At 36.2% G+C, this 24,261-nt stretch overlaps 1 protein-coding gene across 1 annotated transcript in view; it reads left to right on the plus strand.

The window, feature by feature from the left end:
• Window positions 1-24,261, plus strand: part of phlpp1 (PH domain and leucine rich repeat protein phosphatase 1) — a 112,402-nt gene that overhangs the window by 64,077 nt on the left and 24,064 nt on the right. The window contains exons 4-9 of the mRNA XM_088642935.1: window positions 9,842-10,008; window positions 18,222-18,368; window positions 20,144-20,371; window positions 22,219-22,421; window positions 22,861-22,921; window positions 23,205-23,300. Coding sequence (XP_088499061.1) covers window positions 9,842-10,008; window positions 18,222-18,368; window positions 20,144-20,371; window positions 22,219-22,421; window positions 22,861-22,921; window positions 23,205-23,300 — 902 coding nt within the window. The remainder of the gene's footprint in view (window positions 1-9,841; window positions 10,009-18,221; window positions 18,369-20,143; window positions 20,372-22,218; window positions 22,422-22,860; window positions 22,922-23,204; window positions 23,301-24,261) is intronic.

Consider the following 24,261-nt stretch of genomic DNA (forward strand, 5'->3'; position numbering starts at 1 on the left):
TCTTGCTTCTTTTTCTGTTTGGAACAATTTGATAATTAAAGGTGCAAATGTTGCCCTTCTTATATTTTCTAAATTCAGTTATGAAGTCAAAATAGACACCAGATGTGGCTAGGTCAAGGAAAATGAAGAAAAATATATTCTTTGCAATATTTTTTTAAAGTAATGATAAAATGATAGCTGAATTGCTGAGGTGTCATTATGTGGAAAACACATTTATTCTAACCGATTGAGTGAAGTCTGCTAACATTTACACTTACGAGCAATCTATTTAAGTGTGTGGTAAATTACACTGAAAAAGCAGAACAATAAATTAGCCATGAGGATGACGATAAAATTACACTGAAAATATTAGTTGTTGAAAGTTCTGTAATAGAAAGTAATAGAAAATGGCCTAGTGCATGAAGATTGTAGGAACACAGTGTCTAATGACGGCAAAATAAGGGAAGAAAGTGAGAAGAAAGGTGCAAAACTATTTCACCCATGGTCCCTTTTCATAAGCTGTTTAGACAATGATATGTGAAGTTTGTACATAGCGGTAATTACTCTTTCATGTAAGTTATTACCTGGAAGCCTAATGTCTCAGCAGATCCTGAGTTTTTGATCCATACACAGCAACAAGTAGAAGTACTTTTCTGTTTTAATAATTTAAGATTTTAATTTGCCATTATTTGGCAAATTATTAGACACAGCACCCTTTACAATAAAAAACAACTTTGATCTTTTTGTGCAGGTAGACTATTATGTTTGTATTTGATACTTTGTTAATTGTGTTCATTAATTTAAACTTCAGAAAGAAGTACAAGTTTTCTTATAGTAAATAAAAGTGTGCAAGTAAACATGAAAACATAACAGATCACATGTCCTTAAATTCTAAGTTCCAAGTGTTCTGTGTATTTCTGCATTGTGTTGTGCAGATCTTTCTTACTGGAACACCATAGACTAACATGCCCTGGGGCTGCCAGTCTCTCTGGCCTGTATGTGGTCAACAGCTTTATTCTAAGACATTTAGGCCACCTAGCAATCCTGTGAACTGGTTTTCAAAAATTGCTTTGATGACCTCTTGCAAACCAAGGATATGGGGTTTCCAAACACCTATAACAATCTGCGATGATATGTAAAAGGTACCATTGTAGAGTACAACCAGACATGACTGAATGACCCAAACCTAAGAGCAACCATTACACACATTTCCACACTGGACAAGTTTATGACAAGTTTTACTCCAATAGAGGAATATCTTCCTCCACTATCAGTCCTACAATCTATTTATTGCACTCTGTTTTATTTGTTGCTTTTTGTCACTTTAATGATTATTATCATCATATTTCTGTAGTGTACTTAGATATCTTCCTGTTTCAATGGAATTACAATAAAAAAGCCATGTCTTTATTTAAATAAAAACAATTGTTGTCCTTTTGCAAACTGTTGGTTTGATTTTAGCTCTTTTAGCTTATTGAAAAGTTTCATGGAGTAATAGTTATAAAATCTACACAATTGTAAAAGAAATCATTAAAATAATAAACCATTGAACAGTATTAGAAGGCATCCTGAGTATAAAAGTAACCACATAATGTGACCAATAAAGTTTTACTTTAAAAGAGGACTTTTGCTTGCAGTTACTCTTGCCAACCCAAGTAGGACAAGTCAGGAAACCTATTTTCTATATTTTCTCTCGGACAACCTTGTCATCTAACTGCAACACTGCCCTAAGGACAACTCAGAATAGAAGCTTTGAGATGGGCTGGATTAGAAACCATCGTCTAAATATTACTAAATTGTTTCAAGGACTGAAACATATCCACTGTTGACTCTTGTGAACTACAGCTTAATGTTCCTCATGCAGTTTAACAATACACTCCTTACAGTACCAAAGTAATGAGAACCGCCAGTGAGGTTGTTCTGAGTCATTGTTCCTCACTTGCTATGAATATAGGTATTGGTAATACAATTGAATTCTGATAGAATTACGCACCTTGCATCACTATTTTAATATATTTTTTGTTGATATATTGCTGAAAGCCGTTATCTTATAACTCTTATGTACACAAAAAATGAAATCACAACCTTGTCACAGTTATGTATTGTCACTTCATGTTCACTCAGTACTAGAGCAAAATAATCTCCTTCAGTTTCTTTGTGATATACTGTATACCATCCATTGCTTCTGAGATGCATAGAAAAAACACGTTGAACCTCACTGTTAAACGGCATAAACAGTGTTACAAAATGAAGATCAAAAGTCTATCCAGTTGAATGTACTTTAGAAATCGATCATGACACAGCACTTTTAGTACTGGTAAATCTTTCACTGCATATTTGTGATGCTTTTGAAGATAAAAGGCTACTGGCAGGCATGGACTGTGACCAAGGTGACCTTAAAGAATAAGTAACCTGGGTGAACTGTTGTAGGGAAAATCTGAGACTTTGGTGTCAGTAAATACACAGCTTCTAGAATTATGACTGAGGCTGGCAGGTTTCTGTGCTGTATATCGAGAGCAGACAATAATACCTCTGGCAACAAGGTGTTCTGAAAATGTGCTCTTCAGGTACCAAGTTGCATGACAGTGACCATCAGAATTTGCTGTGCACTATTTAATCTGCCTGAAACTATTTGTGGTTTCACTACGGTAGCACCAGTTTATCCTTCAGGAGATCTTATGTGCATCCCTGAAAATTGTCAATAAATGGAAGCCTTTGGCATATTTACTTCACTACAATTTTCTTCTGGTGGAATAGGTATTACGGCAGTGGAAGTGAAAGGTAATTGTGGGTCCTTACGTCAGCAGAGCCTTGGAACACTCATCTGTTTCTGTTTTGCTATGTCATTATTTTGAGTCAGGTTTATATCAGAACACTGTTAATAGATTAGAGAAGCATAGTAGTCTGAAATTTGTGGGATTAATTGATTAAATCTAGAAATGCTTAAAATCCATTTCTAAGCAACATGCTGAGCAACACTAAGCTTTTAGTATTGCATGGCCTGTATTTGCCAGGAGCCATATCACCCTACAACTCCCAAATGGCAACCAACTGAAGCTAAGAAGGTCAGTATCTGGATGGGAGACCTCCTGGAAAAGCTAAGGTTGTTGCTGGAAGTGGTGTTATTGGGGCCAGTAGGGGGTGCTCACCCTGCAATTTGTGTGGGTCTGGGGGCACTATACTGTAAAAAGGCGCAGTCCTTCGGATGAGATGTAAAACCAAAGTCCTGAATCTTTGTGGTCATTAAAAATTCCAGGGTGTTTCTTGAAAAGAGTAGGGGTGTTATCGTGGCGTCATGGCCAAATTTCCCATTGGCCTTTATCAAGCATGGCCTCCTAATAATCCCCATCTATAAACTGACTTCATCACTGTTCTCCTCCACATTGGTAGCTGATGTATGGTGAGGGTACTGGTGCACTATGGCTGCCTTTGCATCATCCAGGTGGGGCTGCACACTGGTGGTGGTGGAGGGGAGTCCCCATTACCTGTAAAGCGCTTTGAGTGGACTGTCCAGAAAAGCGCTACATAAGTGTAAGCAATTATTATTGTTTTTATTATTATTTCCAACTCAGGATTTAAATCAATTGGTCAAATTATTTTTATACTTCTTTCTCAGAAGTATTGTTACTAGAAATCACGGACATCTTACACGAGGAATTTTTTTGTTCTGTCAATGGCTTATTTTTTTGCTAATTTGGAATTTTGGGCTGTTTCCCTTCTCTCTGGTCACACTGCAACCCTACATGGGGAAGAATGAGTAAGTGTAGGCAGTCACAGTAAGTTAGTGACATAATCTGGGTTTAAACCTGTGATGCTTAATTCATAAAGCTCAGCCTGCCAAATGAGCCACTCAGGAGCCATCACTCACAAGAAATTTTACCTTGATATAAATTAATATTCTTCTTATTTTAAGAATAAGATTTTACTTCTTATTTTTTTATTTATGTCATGTTGCCTCTGAACTTTGTTTTGTGATGCATTACTATTTTAAAATACACAGAAATAGTTATGAGGATCAGTAACCTGAGGTGTTTGATGAAGTTATTGCATTATTCCTTACTGTCTGTACTACCCCTGACACAATATCTCTCACAATATATTTAAATGTCTGTCCAGGTTAATCATTGGTTTTCAATAACTATGTATTCAGTTGTTAGTTTTCTTTTTCAGTCTTGTGCTTTTGCTTCACAGTCTTCAGTCAGCTGATGATGTTTAGCTATTGGATTCTAAGAACATTAATCATCTTTCAGTGTTAAATAAAACTATCTTCAATTGTTTATTTATGAATGCTGTTATCCTGAGACAAATCGCAAAAGACAGGCCTTTGAGCTTGTTTATGATTTATGTCTCCTAGTAGTTTATAATACAAAAGATGACTGAATGTGACAGATATAAAGCTGCCCAAAGAATTTTGTCAAGCATGACGAATTTAATTTTAGGGAGGTGCTGCTTGTTATCTGTCTGGCAGATTGAAAATTAGTACTTTTTTTAAATGAAAACAGTATCTGGTTAGGACAAAGTATTCAGATGAATTCCCATGACACAACTACATTGTGTGAATTTTAAGTCTTTGTTATGCTATTCAATAGTATTAAAATGGTACATTGTAATAAAATGTCAAAACGTGTCCTAGCAGTTCATAGCTGCCATATTGCATGTTTTTGTCTAGTATGAATATGCATTTCAATTGTACAGTACTGTGAAGGACATCTGACAGAGGTAGAGAGTAACTGCTGATTGAAATCTTGCATTTCCAAAACTTTAACAATATATTCATTTCTTTAGTCTGTGATATTTCCTCACCTATGCCTCTGTCTGTAATTTTAAAGTTGAATAGCTTTTTTGGTTGTTAAATTGTTTTCATTGTTTTCTGTTAATGTTCATTCATGGAAATAAAACAGTACAATAAACAAATGCACAAATGCAGAAACTAGGTAGGATATAGAATACCTAAGCCCTGTTTTAGCTGTGAACACTTTAAACTGCACCTTGGTTTATTTTAAGGTATTAACATTTATATTTATTGACCTTCCACAGATCTATACTCTTGCCGGCTTTGCATAAAGTTACAAATAAAGGCATTTCTGCTGTAACGTGATAGTTGTGTTCCCAGATAATACAGTGTTATAGACAGTCACGTTTATAGAAACATAAGGGGGGTTAAGGAGTATAGATTTCATATTCTGAATAATTAAGGTAATTTTTCTAGAGTAATTGGTCATATTATTGATATGTGAATGTATAATGTCTGCATAAAATGTGTTTTTAGGATCATTTTAAACAGAACAAAGTAAAATACACAAAATGAGACATAATACGCAGTGGTATTTACGTTGCTAAACAATGAGAAATTTTGCAGAGGAGGAGGGCGAGACAACATTATTCATGAGAAAAATTAACAATACACAATACTGGAATTTTTTAACTTGCCATAAAAAAACATAGAATCAGCTTATAAACAATGTTCTTAAAGAATGAAAATGTAGTAGCTGAGCACAGACTCAAAACTTTGTTGTGTATGCAAAGATAGATGCAAGTGAGAGAATATGCCAGCATCCCAAGTGTGCATGACTTGTTTCAGTATACATCAGTCGCATTACAGCCAACATGCACCCACGTTATGGAAAAAACATTCCTTAATAAATCAATCTCGTTACAGTCAATTTGCATTATAAACACACATTATAGCAGAAAAAACTCCTAGTCTTTTTGCATCTGTTTAAATCCAGTCCTTATTGTTACTCTACAAAACCACAACATTTTGTTATTGTGTAGCATCATCACTGTGAAAGTGAACGCAGACTGATTGAATATTTTCTGATTTTAAAAGCCTTAGGCTTACAGTTTGAAGCAAAGTGGGGGAAAAAATTCAAAGCTGTATAGTGTAGGAGTTGTGTGAATTTACTGGCACAATTTATTAATTGTTATTGTATGAGCTATTCTTGGCTATTGGGAATCAGTCGGCACAATAACAAGCAGACTACACATGGATCCAAACATAAAAGGCATACATTTATTAATACTTTTAAAGTGCACATAAAAACATACAAACAGAATCCATGAAGCAGTCTGCCTACATACAAAAGGCAGATTGTTCACATGAGGGTTAGCAAGAAATAACAAATATCAAGGTTAAGAAGTGATAAAACAAATGCAATCATTATGCATTTTGGATACCATCGGTTATACTAAATCATTAATCAGTCGCATTAATCATTCACAACATTCAGATACTTTTAAGTAAATACTATTACTTAGATTAATTTATTTGCAATCAATTACAGTATTTTAAGAAAACAATTGAATTCTCAAGACCGATAATGTTGAATAATGAATTGAACTCATTCATGACCGTGGACTTTGTAACTCCTGCAATGAAGGAGAAAGAACAGCTGACGGGGTCTGCTGAGGTGAAGTCCAAACTGTTTTCTGCTGGCCCAATGCCATCCATTTCTGGTGCAGTTCAGAATGTTGTGGAGAATGAAAGTTCTGCCTTAGTCTCAAGCTGATAGTTGAACCTCCTGGTTAGTTAGCATTGAGTTGAATCAGGATAACGTTCATGCACAAGGGTGACTACTTCTTCAAGACAAGTCACTCATTGGGGAGCAACTCGACTCCCGGTGTGGTGGCTTCTTCTGAAGAATGAAATATTCAGGCGTGTCGCTGAAAGTCGACATTTGTATTGCTCTGGTGATCAAGCAGATGCATGGTGGTAGCTAGCTTCTAGCAAGGTCTTGCTGTTGGCTAGACCTTAGGCAGAATTCTGTCTTATCTAGGGGCTTTCTCCTAGTTTGGCGCTTAGAGCGAAAGTTTAAAGTATCATGGCTTAGATAACAGTAGTTGCAGTCATATGGGGAAAATACCAAAAACGTTGGTAATTGGCCGAGAGGTCATCAGGTGGAGTGGGCCTCTGTACTCTACATGTCCCTGATTGGTCATCTTTTAGATGATTGACCATGCTCTGTGACTTTAAGACCATTGTTCAGATGTGCCTATCGCTCTGTGCTAAACATCCAGGCAGCCGGAGTGGGCATCCATCATGGGAAGCACTGTCCTGGGTCGTGTCACTGCCCCTGAGAGATGCTCTTTATCAAACAAGCTCACCTTCCCTGCGTTTCCGCATGCAAGGATCAGTAGGCTATTCTGTGGCTCAATCAAACCCACAAGAATGATTAATTCCATGTCTTATTAATAAACATTCCTGCTAGAATACTATATGAAACATTTTATTACATACACCATTCTGGTACAAGACTAATTTATGGTTTTCCTGGAATCGTGTAGTGTTTGACATTTCACAGATTCAGATATGAGTATTTTCATGCAGTGTTTTGTTAGGGTAGTGCTACAGAATTGCTCATTGCCGTGTTTCCAACAAAACTTTATATTCCCTTGTGATAGAGATAATGCTTAATTAAGATTTAATAACCTTTATTTAAAGGTTATTAATTGCACATTTAAATTGAAATTGAATTAAGGTAAAAAAAAACAGGAACATATGTACACAGAAAGAAGAGGTTATCATGGAAGATTTTAATTTTCCTCACATTACAAGAGAGACATCGCCAGCTACAACTCAGTGGTAGACATGGCTGTATACATGGATTTACATGTTGTTTATCTGTATTTACACAAAGGGTTTAGAGGAGTCTGGAACAAGCTACCTAGCCATGTTGTTGAAGCATACTCCTGACTTTTTTCAAGAGAGGATTGGACAAGATTCATCAATGAATTAGTTACTAGCACATCTGACCAGTTATGTGTATTGAATGGCCTCCTCACATTTGTAATCTTTGTGTTCTTACATATTTTGTTTCACCGCCAAATCTGGACTTGAAGGGGTTTTTAAGAAGCATTTCCGGAAACTACCAAAGCAAGCAACAGTATTCAGCAGTATATCTACTACTATGTAAAATGACATGTTTCTGTGAACTTTCTGCTATATTAACAAATAACATCTTAAATTATTCTTTAGCATGTCAAAAGGGTCCTGACCACTTAGGGCATTTTTTATCTTTTATTTTTATTTTTTATCTTTTAGGCATTTTAGAATTCAGGTAATAAAAGGAACAAAGGTAAAAATGTAAAGTTTCATTTTAGTCTGAGACAAGCAGTGTTTAAGATTATCAACATAGCTAGGCCTTTCTTCTATTTGGTGTAGATTAATAAAAGCCCTTGATACTTTCTTGATAATTACTGAGATTTACATGGAGCTTGGTTTATATAAATTGGGTCTAAAGGGTAGCTAAAGGTCACACAGAGTCATTGGCTTATTTAGTTTTAGCCCCAGTTTGGTTTGTATTAATCTTTTTTTTTTTTTTTTACATTTGTCTCCCCTTGTCTCCAAGAGGCAGTGGTCACCATAGTTTGGAAGCTTTCTTTCTCATGAACAAATAAATGAAGGTTTCAGTTATGTTTTTTGTTTGTGAAATTAAGTTTAGTGCACTACAATATTTTCTATTAATATCAAATTATACAGTGTTATAAGGATAATGATCTTTATTTTTTGTGTTGTTCCACTCATTCATTTAAGTCATTTTTGTACTAAATGTGAGTTTAGACATTTTATGAATGAAAGTGTTTTTATAGAACCTTCTTAGAGCTGAACGTGATGCCATTTCTGACTTGTTGGTTGCATATGTATGCAACATGTCATTTTATGTTTCATAATCATTATACAGTATAGCCTGTTCTGTTTAGTAAATTTAACACAAATGTTAAGAATGTAGTTGCTGTAATGAAAAAATGACAAATGTAATTCTCACAGGGGATACACAAAATATTTAATGGGGAAAAAAAAACAAATGACTCCCAAATAATGTCAGCAAGTGTTCATCGGTAGTGTTCCTGGCATGCTTTCTGTGGAGCCTGATTTGTCTCCCCGTGGGAATTTGCTCACTCCTTAATCTGGTAATTAATGATCATTATAATCGTCATGTTTCACACTGGGTGAGTGCTTAAACAGAGCATGATACAGAGACCTCTGAGTAGGTGAAGGAAATAGCAACTGCAACAGAATTATTGAACCATATTTTACATGTGTTCATGATTAATATTACTGTTAACAACAGTTAGGTGAAGCCTGCAGTACTATCAATTTTCCATTCACCACTGATACTGTAGTATCCCCTCTCTTTACACAACATGTGTAACAATCATCTATGTAACATTGTTTTTTTTTTTTGGTTTCTAGTGAAGATCCCAAATGTTCAGGATGCCATTGCTGTGCATTTTTTAGAAATATAACTGTCAGCCAAGTCAGGTTTGGAGTGTTAGATGTGTTGCATTTGTCATTCTCATTCAATGGCAAAACTTAATGGCAATGAACCAAATTCCCATGAAATTCCATTTAAAGAGTTCTTGGTTTATTTGCTGTGTTCTTTCATAAGTTAATGTTTTATTACATGGATAATATGACAAGAACAGCATACAGGCAGCTTTCTTTTAATGTTTTGTAGTGTAAAACATGGAAGTCAAATTTGTGTTTGCACTTGATATCTTTCAGATATGCATTTGAGCATATGAATGAAACATTTGTAAACTGCTTCCTTATCTGCCTTTATCCTTTCTAGATTATACAACTTGTTTGTGTTTGTGTCAGTAAATCTCTCAGAAATGTGGCCAGACTGGATTTTAAATACTAATTACGTCTAGCTGTCACCCTTTACGACAGATGACAAATCAAGACTTATTTCACAAGGACGTTCACAAGGTCTTAGCCAAGTGTTTTAGGAATAATGGGGAAACTTTAAAAAGATTGTGGCTATTTTCTATGATAGTGTTCTTATTTAGAGTAGTGATTTTTCACTTCTTGAAAGTTCTCTCCCTACCCCTAAATCTTCCTTTCTTTCTATGATTTCAGATTGTGTCCCAGCGGATAAGCTCAGTTGACTTGTCCTGCTGCAGCCTTGAGCACCTGCCTGCCAATCTCTTCTACAGCCAAGACCTGACGCACCTCAACCTCAAGCAGAACTTCTTAAGGCACAGCCTGGGCCCAGTGGCCAGCAGAGGCCTAAGTGAACTGCAGAGGTAACAAAGGATTTTTTCTGTCCTGTCTGTCACACGCATCCCATGACTTGTAATCTGGGAAGGAGGGGGGCTGGTGAAGGGAGGGTCGGAAAAGATTGACGCTGGTCTAGAAATAGGAGAGATTCTATTATCCTTCAGCTCACACACAAGGCACCATCTGGTACTTGTGCAAGTAAGGAAGAAAGGGATGATTGGGAGTGGATGATTAAAAGGAAGCACAGTTCTGTGTCATTCTTTCGTTGGATTCAGGTTTTCTTGGGTGACCCTGAGGTTGTAATGAACGAAATTGCTGCCGATTAAAATTAGGGTGGTTCTTGACTGAGCACAGTGTCGGAACTGTCAGCAACATCACCTACATTTTTTTAATTCTGTTTACATGCTTTCTTTTTTATTCAGGAGTTTTTGGCCTGACTGCAAAAATCCTTGTGTATGTGAATGTCACAGATGATGATTTGTGTTTTCATTACTCACTAAGGACTGTTGGAAGCCATGGGAGATTAAATCTGTGAAATTGTATTTGGCCTTTGAGCATTTTTAAGACGCTTTATTTCAAGAATTGCAGGCCCCTTGTGATGTGGGTTTTTGGTTTGATTGTAATATGTCTCTTGCCAATACCTCTTGAAGACATTATGCCTGCCACCTGTTAAGTTTATATTAAAATTGTAGATAAGGATATTTTTGCCTTTTTTTGTTTTCTTGATCAACCTCTCACTTGTTAAATATAATAAGAGTCATTATTCTTATTAAATATATTGATTAGTCTCTAAGGAAAACAAAACCAATAAGAGGAAAACCCAGCAATATGTCCTTAAATTGGTCAAGTCTTTGCTTGTATGGTATAACTGGCTTTTTTCTGGTTTGTTATATTTTAATGTAAATATAAAAAATATAACTTTTAGGACTAGGAATTAATGTTCACTGCTAATGAAAATTCAGACTTACCGTTTAAATTTGTGTTTGGAAATAGGAAGTTAGCTTCCACTCTAATTTAAGCATATGTGGGCTTTTAGTGAATGTTGTCTCTTTTGACGATATCTGTTGTTTCCTGTTTGCTCCAGGAAATGTTTTTTTTTCAGTCTTTTTCATAGGTAGTCTCTTCAAGTTTCGCATTTCCTTTTCTATATTTATTGTTTGTTTTTGCAACCTGTACATAATAGCTTGTATTTGTCTAACTTCAACATGTACCAAATGCTTGCCCAGTTTTGAATTTTATCTGAATTCAGATTTCATTTTGCTTCTTCTTTAGAGTTCGCTCATCTTTTTATTTTGGAATTGTCTAAACATAACTAATTTACTAACCATACCATAATCTAGATCATTGAAATGAAGAAGATGATGAAGAACAGCGTTTCTATTACAGATCCCTGTGTTACTCCACTAATTACATCATTCTAGCTGTTGAGCATTAATTCTTATCTGTACTTCATTTTCTATCCATTCAACCAGTTCTCAATCCAGATACACACATTTCCCTGAATGCCTCCTGCCTGTAATTGTAAGAATGAATCTTTTATGAGAAACTTTCTCAAAAGCCTTCTGAAAAATTGAATTTCTGATGCCATATGCTCTGTGTGTACCAATTTCTGCTGTTGCTGGTTCAAAAAATAGTAACAAGTCAGTTAAACAAGACTTATCTTTTGTAAATCTTTATAGAAAAATAATATTTCCATCTAGATGATCCTCTGATTTAATTCTACTAATTCTTTATATAACCTTACAAGTAATTGAAATACCACTTTTTCATGTGTAATTATTGTTTCCCTTTTTATGGATGGGCACTCCATTAGCAATTCCCAAGCCCATGGCTACTACCCCAGTCCTAAATGCCTGTCAGAAGAGATGAACATCACACAATGCTGTAATAACCATTGCTGATGCATTAAAATAAAGTGAGCTCAAGAAGTGGTGCTTTTTTACATTTGATTTGGAGGGATCTAAGCAGAGGGTTGTAAAATGATGAAAAAGCTTTTGCAACAAAAGAATAAAAAAAAGACAAGGAGCTATTGTATGTACATTACGTGCAACCCCTGTAACCAAATGAAATACAGTGGTGATGTAAGAAGACATATGAGACTGTTTAAACTGGCTTCCAGGCTGTAGGACAGAAAAAAGATCCAACTAGTCATGGGTGAGCCTTGAATCAAAGCCTAAATCTGAAAAGTCATGGGGCAATTGTACATTGAGGTAGAATGACATATGGAGTGTGCAGTTCAAAGGAAAAGTTATTTTAAAATTGCAGCTGTGCTGATTGTTTTAAAATCACAATGTGCAATGAAAACTTTGGGATATTACAATGTGCCACACGTTGAAAGTTTGGGAAGCACTGCCTTACTGGAGAGCAGTTCTTTTGTTGTTTATTACAGCAGTTTTGGTTGTTTGTAGTTTCCCAAGTTTGTATACTACCTGATCCATCCTATTGGAACTAAATATCATCTTCAGTTTTTATTGTGCCATTGACAAAAGAGGCAGGCCTATTTGTTTAGTGTAACTTAACCAGGAAGCCTCACTTGCTGAAAAATCCTAAATCGATTCCCACTTGCATCTCTAATAGATGTTTACTGCTTTTCATTGTTAGAATGTTGTCCTTTTATCCCAGGAAACACAGGCCAGAGAAATCCCTTGCATCGGTGTAATCCTTGTGTAAAGTCTTGCCACAAGTTTGACAAGGGAAGATTTAACACTGGCTTTCTCTAGGATCTGCTGCCAGGAGAAAAAAATGAACTCCAGCTGAACTCTTGATTCACATTATCTTTCTTAAAGTATTTTTTAAGGAAAACCTAAGCTTTGTATTTTGAGAACAGAGATGTAACTTTTCCTGTTTTTTTTTTATTTAAAACTTCAAACCAACAATAATAAAAGCCTCAAAGAAACACAGAGATTCAAGTGGAAGAGAGAATATTTTTAGTTCCCATGAGAGAAGCATATTTAATTAACGGTTCTAACCACAGTGTTCTAGGAGTAGAAAATTGAACTTTTAAGGATAGTTACATTGTTTCATAAGGAGCTTAGATAGATTCTCTTATATATGGCATTAGATTGAGAAAAGTTCTATTGTTACTCTGCTGTTGGTTTTGCTTCTTGTATTTTGTTTTCCTTCTTATCAATTATGTATTGAAATGCTGTATGTTAGAAAGACTAGAGCAGAAAACAGCAGAGCAGAGAATTAAAGCAAGACCTGGCCAATTAAAAAAGAAATAATTTTATATTGATACTGTTCAGTAAAAAGGTTACTAATTAAGGTGCTGACTCACATTAATTCACCTCAGCAGACCAGAAAATCTTATAAAACAAACTACATTGGTTTTGTTTTTCTCAAGTTTTTCCTTTTTTGAAAAATAATGTGAGTACAGTCCAAACATGAGAGGATTTCAGATGAATTAATATTGTAAATGGAGACTCACAGTGAGTTTGTACAGAAAGGCCTTTTATGTGTCCTCTGAAGTCTTACAGAGAGCTTGATCACAGACATCACTGTGCATTTGTGAGTTGATAAGGAAACCCAAAAGCTGAGCATGGCATGAACTTCACCCTATTCAGATTCTTGAAAGAATGTGTTGTTGATGTCTAGTAGCTGGCTGAGACAAAATGTGAATGGTTGGTCAGTGAGAGTAAAAAGATTGTAAAATGCAAAGTAATAGAAAATGTTTGATATCCATGTTTTTTTGTCGAACTTGGCATGTATGAAGTCTCATTACTGTACCTGCCTTATCTGGCCTTTTGTTTGATGCATTTTTAGTTTTAGTTTTCCTGAACATATTGAGGGTGCTACACCTTGAACATTCATACCAAGAGATTTCATGGAGAAAGAAATGTGATTATTTTACAAGGATTTCCCACTTTTACAAATTTGTCAGTGACTAAATTACATGACTGCCTGTCTTTAGATACAGCAGCATGAAAAAATGCTGTCAGCAGCTATTTAATGGCAGAGCTAAGGGGATAAATAAGAAGCCTCCGGATCTATGATCTGTGATTAATTTGCTTGGGCAAGTTATTGACATAGACTGACAGTGAGTGACAATCTGTTAATAGACTTAATACTATAAAGATTTCATGTTTGGTACTAGTACAAGTGAATTGATTGTGTAGTTGATTTAGTAATTGGAAAAAAAATACTATCTTATGGTAAACAAAATTATTGTTATGACTTTTGTCCTGTGGCATCTCTTGGCTAGCAGTTGCCATTCTCACGAGACCTCACAATTTTTCAGGGCTGGCTGCACTGACTGGATCACCTTCTGGTGATCAGCCTTAATGATTAATTATTAAATTTATTATTTATTTCTTGTTTCTCTGTTAAATGCTGGGGGAACGCAATGGCGCTTCGTCATTACTCATTTCACTTTGTCCTGTTTGCACTACTTGTTTCTGGTCTCCGATTTGTCAGCAGATGCCTCAGTAGCTTTTCGGGGTGGTCATCTCACCCTGAAATGCTAAGTCCGTTTGTACCCCTTTCCTTGGTTCTTGATGCCAGGATTCTGCTCTGAAGTCCAAAACCCGTTCTCCCTCAGTGCTTGGCAACAGGATTCTGTTGCTCCGAAGCCCTGGCTGCCCAATTCCTGGCAATGGGCCGATTCACCTGGGTTTAGATCTCTGAGTTTGTCATCGACTACCTTGGCGTCCCAATGCTGAAGCAGTGTACTCTACCTCCAGCTCAGGACCACACTCTGCACTGCAGTGCTCCATTCCAGTCTGCACGAAGGCTCCTGGCCTCTGCCCTGGAACCCTGGACTTCTTTCTGCTGGCCTCCTTCTCCTGCGGTTCCATCCCACTTTCAGGAGGCAGCTTCTGTTAATGATTAATCATCCAATTAATTAGGATTTACTGGTGAATCAGTTTTTTTAATTCTTAATTTATAATGCAGTTTTAATCAATTATAATGCAATTGTGTGAGAACAACCCAATATGTAATTTTTTAGTTCATAGTAAGATTCCTCAAGAACAAGAATAGAGGGACAAAATCTATATTTGCCTACAGATTAAAACCTGTGTTTTGTAGCCAGATTTCAGACAGCATTTGTGTTGATTAAAATATTAAGGTGTTCACAAGTTGAAGGGTTTTATTAAATATTGTAGTTGGCGTAAATCGTATAGTATATTATTTAGATGGTAAATGCTGTGGGAGAGCTTTGCCTGTGAAGCGCAGGAGTTGAATTCAGTCCAGTGATTATAGTTCTTTGGTTGTACAACAGCTGATATCCTGATAAAGCCTTTCCCATGCCCTATCATGAGCTGTGGATTGAGAAAGACCTGTATGAGAACTGAACAAGGAGAATAATCTTTCATGACAAAGGTTAACAAGTGTGTAGGGGTTAATACATAAGCCTTTCATCAAGGTTCACCTTCACCTTAAGTCTCACAGGAATCTTAGTTTAGCTTGTACTCCATGTAATTCCATACTAAATTGAACCCCACATGGTACCAGAAACCTGCCATTAGTCCTCCTTCCTGGCAGTCACATAAACAGAAATAGCAAGAGACAGGCCTTTATGAATTTTAACAAGAATTTTAACAATTTTTTTGCAATTCATGCTGCAAAGATGAGAGACTCCTGATTAGACATTGCATTCATGGTCATGAGATTCACAATGTTATGCAAGTTCAGGATATGAAAGTAAAAATGCTGATGGCAACAAAGATATGTGTCTTCAAGAATTGCTGGTCTGTGCTGGCACTTCATATGTAGTTCTATTACCTTAGGAAATCTAAAGAGATTAAGTTACATACAGTGAATATAAGTTCATCTTGGTGTCTTTGACTATCTGGAATTAATTTATACATAAATTTAAAAAATAATAAAAGTTGGACTTATAGTGGCAGACAAAGATGGTAACTTAGTCTAGGAGCTCCCATATTCCTACCCATTTTTAAAAATATTTAGTTTGAATTTAAGCTTAGGGTACATTCACTCATTGATTTTATTATGGGTTCCCTTGGGGACTTGGAAACCAGATCTCATCTCTGTATGCACTGCTTTTAATGTGTTCCAACCTTTCTCCTCTGTGATACAGAAAGTAAGTGGGTGGACATTATCCAGCCTGTGCAGCACCAGAATCATGGGTGCATCAGAAAGTCAAAGAATGAAATATCTCTGCTTAAATCCTGTTTGGCAGAGTTAAAAGATAGAAAGCTCCACTCTCCAATCCTCTTGCTGGCCTGCCCGAGGGTGCCAAGGGATGATGATTTGTTTAACTTTGGATAAACTTTTCTAGCAAACTGGCTACACTTGCTTACCCATTAAAGTTGACACCACTTAGGGATTGTGATTACAATTCCTGGAATACCTGGAATATTGCAATCTCGTTGCACTTTATTCACATCCATCCAAAAACTCTTTATAAAAGAATACTCCTGAAATGTGTAGGGAGACATCAGGCACACCCTGACTACATCTGTGACAGTGCCTGAAGAATCTTCAGCTGGAACCAACCATATGGTATTGTATTTTAAGTTCAAAAACACATTAGCAAGTGCACTAGATTTTTTCACTGGTACAGTATATCCCAGTCAGGACTACCTAGCTTGTCTAGTACAAGGTCATCAGGATCTTGCAAGATCAAGCTACCATACGATTATGCTCTGAGGAATAGCCTGAATTTTGTGACTGCACATGAAAATATTTTCAGTCTTTAAAAAAAAAAATGCTTCATCTTTTAATAATAGAGTTGGGTTATCTTTCCAATAATAATGTTGTTAACATTGTTAGAGTTCCATGAATAATGCCCCATAGTTCTGGCTTGGATGCGTGTATTCATACACAATGAGATGAGTGCTGCTGTGCTGTTTCTGACCTACCTTTCAGCCACATATCCCCTTCACTCCTGTTTTTGTTTGTTTTTATTTTTTTATATTTTGTGTATTTATCTGTATATTATAGAGGGAAATTCATTTAAGTTTTATTAATTAAAAAGTATGTGATGCAACTGTCAATTTCCTTTATAAAGATTTTTGAAATTGAACATTTCTAAAGGTTGCATGTATATCAGCATATTTTATAATCTAATATGACTATACTGAGAGAGCTAAAGCACAAAAATGAGGAATGCCCTAATTTTTCTTCAGCAACTTTCCTGCTAGAGTCTCCTTGTTAGTGTTCCTTAATTAGTTCCCTTTGCCTGTAAACATTTAGTTTGTGGTTATGACTCATTATTCCTTCGAAGTGATTTTATAAATAACTGATTCACACATCTTTGTGGAAACTTGGTAACGTCTCCAATCTAGGGGGCATCTTTCAGTTCTTCAGAAAGTGAAAAGGGCATGGTCAGAGCTGCATGTACATAATGGTTTTAAGGAAGGCTTTCGCAATTTGAATTTCAGTAGACAGATGTTAAGGCTCAGGCGTGTCTCTATTCATATCCATGCAATCCATGTATGCTTTTGTATTTTAATAATTGTTCTGTTGTCCTACTTTGGCATATTTGTAGAGGTTTTTTAAAAAGTCCTCGATTGCCACTTTCTTGGGGTTTTTTACTCTATGTTTATTTTTTCATTTTAGTTTCAAATGAACATCTTGACTTCTTTGTGAAACAGCAGACAATGCGCAAAGTGTTATAATAAGCTGTTTAATATGTCCCTTGAATGTAGCACGGATTTTAACACTTGGCCTACTCCTGTTTGATCTTTTGAATAGTGGTTCTGCCTTGAGTACAATATTAGAGTCTCACAGCAGATTCTCATACAATCTGTGTATGTAATGAAGAGTTTCTGGGCACTCTTAAATGAAAATGTTTCTGGTCTATATGGAAAAATAAGAGTGATTGACACCTAGCTTTGGCATTTCCAAGTAGAATAACTTACTAATTTTATTATTTGAGATTTTAAAATATAACAGTTATATAAAATATAACATTATTTAAAAATCCCTGTTTTTTTAATTAAATAAAAAATATAATGTTTGTAAATATAATTTTGCCATTTGTTTTCATGTGGTAGCAAATTGCATATGTGCATTCTCTTAATATTTTTCTGGTATACACTGTACCTTTAGGTATTGATGAGGTTGATATAGCTACCATCTCATATTATGCTTGGCTCTTGTGTTATTTAATGAGTCACAAATTGGTAAGAGCACATGAGACATGACCTAGATGATTAGACTTAAAAATTCGTTCTTGGTTTTTCTATAAGTGTATACAGTCATCTTTGATTAGTGCATTTCAAATTGAAATATGTCATTAATTTCTTTTTCGTTTTTTTTTTTATATCCTTGGCAGGTTCTCAAAGCTTAAAAGTCTCAATCTCTCCAATAATCACTTGTGGGATTTCCCGGTGGCAATCTGTGATATCCCAACTCTAACAGAGGTTAACCTCTCCTGCAACTGTCTGTCAGCTGTGCACGCTGCTGTGGGGACAATGCACAAGTGAGTCACAAGGCCCAAGGCAGTTAAAGAAAGTTCGGAATCTAAATCAGCCGCCTAGTACTTCCTCCTTCATGTAGTTTCAGACAGTAAATGCCGAGTACTTCTGTGAATAGGGTGTGGTTGACTATGATACAAATGTTGAAAGGGCATTTCTCAAAAAAGGCATGCAAGGTAAAATTTAATTTAAAATAACACAATATTGAACTCGTCTTAAACATGGGAAATTAATGGCGGAGCTGCCTACAATTCAGGTTACAGCAAATTGTTTCTGGTGTCTCTGTTAGCCATGAAGTTAAAAGCAAAGAACTGTGTGCTTATATAAAAGTGACCTTGTAAATCAAGCCTGTCCACCAGGTCCTCAGTGCCACACTTCAGCCAGTTTTCAGTCCATCAGTGCTGTTCCTTAACTGAATCCCAAATTGAGTCAATTACTATTTTTTTCTATCTGAATTTTCAGCTTTGGAATAGTCAGATTTATTTTACATATGAACTGAAGTAACGTGTAAACTTCTAGGAGCAGAAAACAGTTCTAATTAAAAAAGTTATTAATTCAATGAAAGGTTCAAATAAGCAACCAAATGTCAGTTTAGCCTTGAAAGAGACGGAGGGCACCAGTACCAGGAGTGTAAGTGGCATTTTTTTTAAATGCCCTTCATAAGGCAAAATACATATTCATACTCCTCCACCAAAAATGTATATATCGGTGTTTAATTTGTCATGTCTAATACTGCGTTGCACTTACCAAGGATGTAAAGATGTATTATAAATTCGAGTGAAGAGGGGCTAGAACTCCTAGTCTTTCCAAGACAGTGTAACACAAGAGCAGGAGAAGCAGCTACTGGTGCCCTCTACAGGCTTCTGCTGGATCTAAGTAATATGGAATGTACATAAGGTTTTGCGAGTTTACTTTAGTTATAAATTCAGGTTTTGTCCTTTATGAAATTAGTAGGTAATTTCCATATTCATACCACAGTGGTTTATCAGGCTAGGGCTTATGCTGGTTTCTATGGCATTAAGCAGACAAAGAATATATGACTTCCCCCCTGAATGGGATGCCAGACCATCACTATGTCTTCCCCCAGTAAATGAGGGGACTCATTCTTACAGCTGAGGGGAGTGGAGAAATCGGGGTAGACCTCTGCAGATGTGACTTGAACCCCCCAACACACCATTTATATGTCAATTGACCTAAACTCTATGCTACATTGTCCCCCCATGAAGTCAGTAAAACACTTAAAAATAAGGCCTCTGAAACCTATAGTAAATTTTGTGTGAAGATGAAAAAGTAAAAACTGCAGGATGAATTATTTGCTTTTACAAAATTTCTAATAGCTTACAAAACTTTTTCTTTTGACAGATCCTTTTTTCACTTCCTTTGTCATGTCATTAGAAATATAGCTATCAATGCCTTGGGTATGAGGCTTTGTGATCTGTGACATGTTAAAGACAAGTGGCTCAAAGGTAGGCAGGTTAGAGGAGTCTGTCAGCAATTTCTCATTGTCTCCTGAGGTCTGTCATTTTATGGGGATCATAGCTGCAAGCAGAGATATTAAAAAAACATGAAACTGGCTATTCCAAACTGGAATGAGTGGGTGTAATAATTGGTGATTCTAAATTTAGAAAAATAAGTTCCTGACTGTGTTGGGATGAGTTCATAAATACTTAAGATTTCATAAAATGTATAGCAACTGTAAACAACAAAGGCTTGGCTTTGACACAATGCTGTGAGGAAATTTTTTAAGAAATCTTTGTTTTTTTTCCCCCACTCTCCACAGCCTGCAGACCTTTTTGTTGGATGGCAATTTTCTGCATTCACTTCCAGATGAACTGGGTGACTTGCAGCACCTGAGCTACCTTGGCCTGTCATTTAATGAGTTCGCCGAGGTGCCCTCTGTGCTGGAGAGGCTGACTGCTATGGAGAAACTGTGCATGTCTGGGAACAACCTGAACACTCTCAACCTGCAGATGTTAAGACTGCTGTCCATCAAGCACGTGGACCTCAGGTACAGTGGATGCAGACTAGCACAAAGTTCAGTGTACATAGCCAGGTGTAGAAGCTGCATTGCTAGTACCACTGAAATGTTTAGCATGCATTTTCATATTTTCTAGGGCAAGTGCAGCATCAAGATTAGATCTGATTGGCACAATGCATAAAGCCTGTATGCCCAGGTGTGTTTATTTTCTAAAACAAACCTGTGTAAAGTACATATTTACAATGACCTACAAGGTGTTATTCTATTAACACATTTTGAAAAAAAAGATCTTCCCATTAATCCTTTAATTGGGCAAGTTCTCTAGTTCTCTAGCTTGTTTCTAATTCTGCCAGTAATTGATATAGAGTTCAGTGCAGTACATAGTGTCCAACAAAAGAAAGTTTAAAACATGTATTTGTGTATATTTGTGCTTGAGACACAGTAAGCATTAGTGGCATATGTATTGTAATCTAAAAACATTTAATAGTTTTTTTTTCTATTTAGTGGCATAATTTAGTCAAATATGATACAGATAGAATTCGATGTAATTAAATGTGGAGATGCATAAGAGAAAACAAATCAGTTGACTGATAGAGTTGCATTGACTGCAAACCAGAAACTGATTGTTCACGGCCAAAGTATTTTTAAAGAAAATGTAAAGGACGTGTTAACTATGAAAAATAGCATGTTTTTTCTCAAAAGCATCTTCTACGACTTTGTGGAGTTTCTGTAAAACCAAGCAAACTTTTAGAACAGTTCTAAAGCACATTGGTTTTAAAATTGCTGTTCAACGTTGGGATATTAAAGTTGCTCTTTTCAGATACATTTTCGCTATGTTCCAGTCTGATTAAACACAACTGTTTACTTACAACTGATAGCACAGTAATTATAATTGCTTTATTTCCAAAGGTTTGATATAGGACTATGAATTAAATTGAGATGAAAATTCTGTTTCTGATAATTTCAAAAATTGTAACATACCAATATTATCAATGGTATCAATCAGCAATTAAGTGCTATCAATAGAACAACAAATTGCCACATATTAAATGTATAATAAACCCATCACCCTCATAATACTGAATATTTCCACAAAATCCCGTAATGCTTTAGCAATGATGCATTTTATAAACAGAAAGTTTTGCAACTTTTGTGTTTAACATTTTATAATTACTGAACATTTTCTGTCTTTAACTCTCCTTCTCCTTCTACCTTTTAACTCTCATTTTCTGATTTCTTGGAAGTGATAGTTTATAAAAATAAACTACCTCTGTATTCTGTAATTAGATTTGTATTTTTTTTGTATTTGGGGAAAAAAGGGAATTTTTTTTTTAATCAACTAACTACAGTCATTTTAAAAATTGTATTGCGAGCACAATTCCCTGTACTTTCCATTCTCTTTGTTGTTTTAATGTTTGGTAAATTTTATATTTTCCCCTCTCTGGCTCATCGCCATGGCAGGATAGAGCAAGGCACTAAAAGCTAAACCTTGCTTATTTTTTTTGTAGAGTAATAATGTATGTGAAGAGTATATTGTTTTTACATGTGTTATACATGTAAGAGGCTACTTTCCAACTTCTATGAACTACTTTGCAATGTCTTATTTTATTTATGAATCAAAGTATCAGCTAGTACCCTAAACATAAAACATAGAATCAACCATAGATAAAGCACTCAGTAACTTGTCATAGAGGACATTTTTAATTTAAGGTCTATGATTCAGCATAATGTCTCAGTGGTACTCATTGTGTGCATCTACACAGCTCTTTCAGCCTTGCCATTTGGAATAGCAAGGCAACATTTATTTTGTTTAGATATTTCTGGAAGTGTTCTTTAGGAGGAGCTTTGATGTTTTGTCCTGATCTGTCCTTGACCAGGCTGAATAAGATCTGTAGGGTGATCCCAGAGGAGCCAGAATTTCTTCGACATATCACTCACTTGGACCTACGAGACAACCAGCTGCAGGAGGTGGATGCTACTGTTTTCACCAAACTGGAGGTGCTACACTGTGAGAGGAACCAGCTGACTACTCTAAAAGTTAACGGCTGTCTCCTGAAAGGACTCTATGCATCAGCCAACAGTAAGAGACGGTTGCTTTAAAACAAAAAGAGCCCAACACCCCTATTTGGAAAAGCATTTTCATGAAGTTGAGAAGTGAAAAAACTAGAGTCAAAGATAGAGTTATGTTCGAATCACTCATACTGAATTTCAGGGGCAACCAAATAGCTTTTTCACACTGGTACAACCTAGCAGACCCCAGGTCAGATGGCACATCACAGAATCTTCCTAACACAGCTCGGCTCCTTTGACTGTTGAAAGTACAAACTGTTCCATGTTCATGACTGAGCTGTGCCGAGGAAACTCTGGTGTTCCTGTGTAAAAAGACTGTTGATTTTCTGTGATAAGAAACCAGAATCTCTGAAAACAAATTTAAACCATGTAATACAAAATTATCCTCACTGTTTGCATTTCAGACATCTATTCAGTGTTGTAGAACGTAATGTCTGTGCTTCTTTCAGAGCTTTCTCAGCTCGAAGTATATCCTGTGCCCTGTAACCTGACCTTTATGGATGTCTCAAGGTAAGAACTTGAAAAAAAATTCAAGGCAATTATTTGAGTACTTCACAAGCCCTAGTAACAGCTGTATTAATGCTCATTATTTTAGTGTTTGTATTGAGGGGTTATCTGAGGGGTTACAAAGGTCGGGATTTAAATCTTAAACTTTCTGTTGAAAAATGTTAACCTTCACAACACAAGAAAACACCACAGTGTTTAAACTATAGATTTTTTTGTTTTTTCAACTCGACAAGCCTTCACTTCTTTGTGCCTTGCGTAACTCTTTCTCTGACCTCTCTCAATCTAGAAACCAACTGGAGAGCTTACCTGAGTGGGTAGGTGAGAGCAAGAAACTGGAAGTGTTGGACATCGGCCACAACCAGATCTGTGAGCTGCCAGTACGGTGAGTGCAGAGTCGTGTGCTCCACAGCTTTGCCGCACTGGAGTACAGTGGCAGGAGTTATTTCTAATTTCATGGCTGGGTAGCCCCAAGTCATGAGAAATCTTTTATTTCCAATTTTATAGCCCAAGCTATTAGAACATGTATAGATGTAATCGTGATAGGAATGCATTGGGTTTAATCGAAGGCTATCAAAGTTATTCACACATTCCATGGCCATCCAGTGTTTTGAAGTGGGTCGTGGCAGGCTCCAGGGAGTATGATGGTGTTGCTTTGTATTTTCCATCCCTGTGCTATGATTTTAATCCACCCTTCAGTGTTAATGCTGTTGTACAGAAATGCCGACACTGGAAATATGTAACACTGGGAAAGTTAGTCTGCCCTGCCTTATCCACATACAGAGTTTAGCATTGCTGGTTACGTCCATGGAGTATTCTCACTTTTTGCGTTGTCATGGAAAGGAAGTGCAACTAACTCCAGGTAAACCAGTTCATAAAGTGAGTGTGGCTTTAATAACAGTGACTGTCAGTTGAGTCCCTGACCCTGATATTGAAGTTATTAAAAAATTGTCCTGCTACATTGACCTGGATTACCTTGTCTGAGACAGTTGGCTGACCGGGTTAATTCTACTGTGTGATTTTACTCACCACAGTTTCACTGTGTTATCTAAAGATACATTTATTTTGCACATTCTCACCAGACCATTGCTGGCTTTATGACAGCAGTGTCATAAAGGTAGTCCTTCCACTTTGCGGTGGACTGTTTCCAGTCCCTTCAAGTAAGCCTAGAGAAGACTAAAAAGCAATTAATATGCTGATAGGATCAGTTTTGTACTGCTTCATGGTTGCATGATGTAATGGGATTGAAGAATAGACCAAAACAGGCAAGGACTGTAAAAGGTATTCAAAGCAGGACAGCCTCAAGAGTGAATATGTAACCAAATGTTTTTTATTGGTTTGCCTAT

Source organism: Lepisosteus platostomus, chromosome 8 (assembly GCF_059453375.1).
Source record: "Lepisosteus platostomus isolate fLepPlt1 chromosome 8, fLepPlt1.hap1, whole genome shotgun sequence".
NCBI classification, from domain to species: Eukaryota; Metazoa; Chordata; class Actinopteri; order Semionotiformes; family Lepisosteidae; genus Lepisosteus; species Lepisosteus platostomus.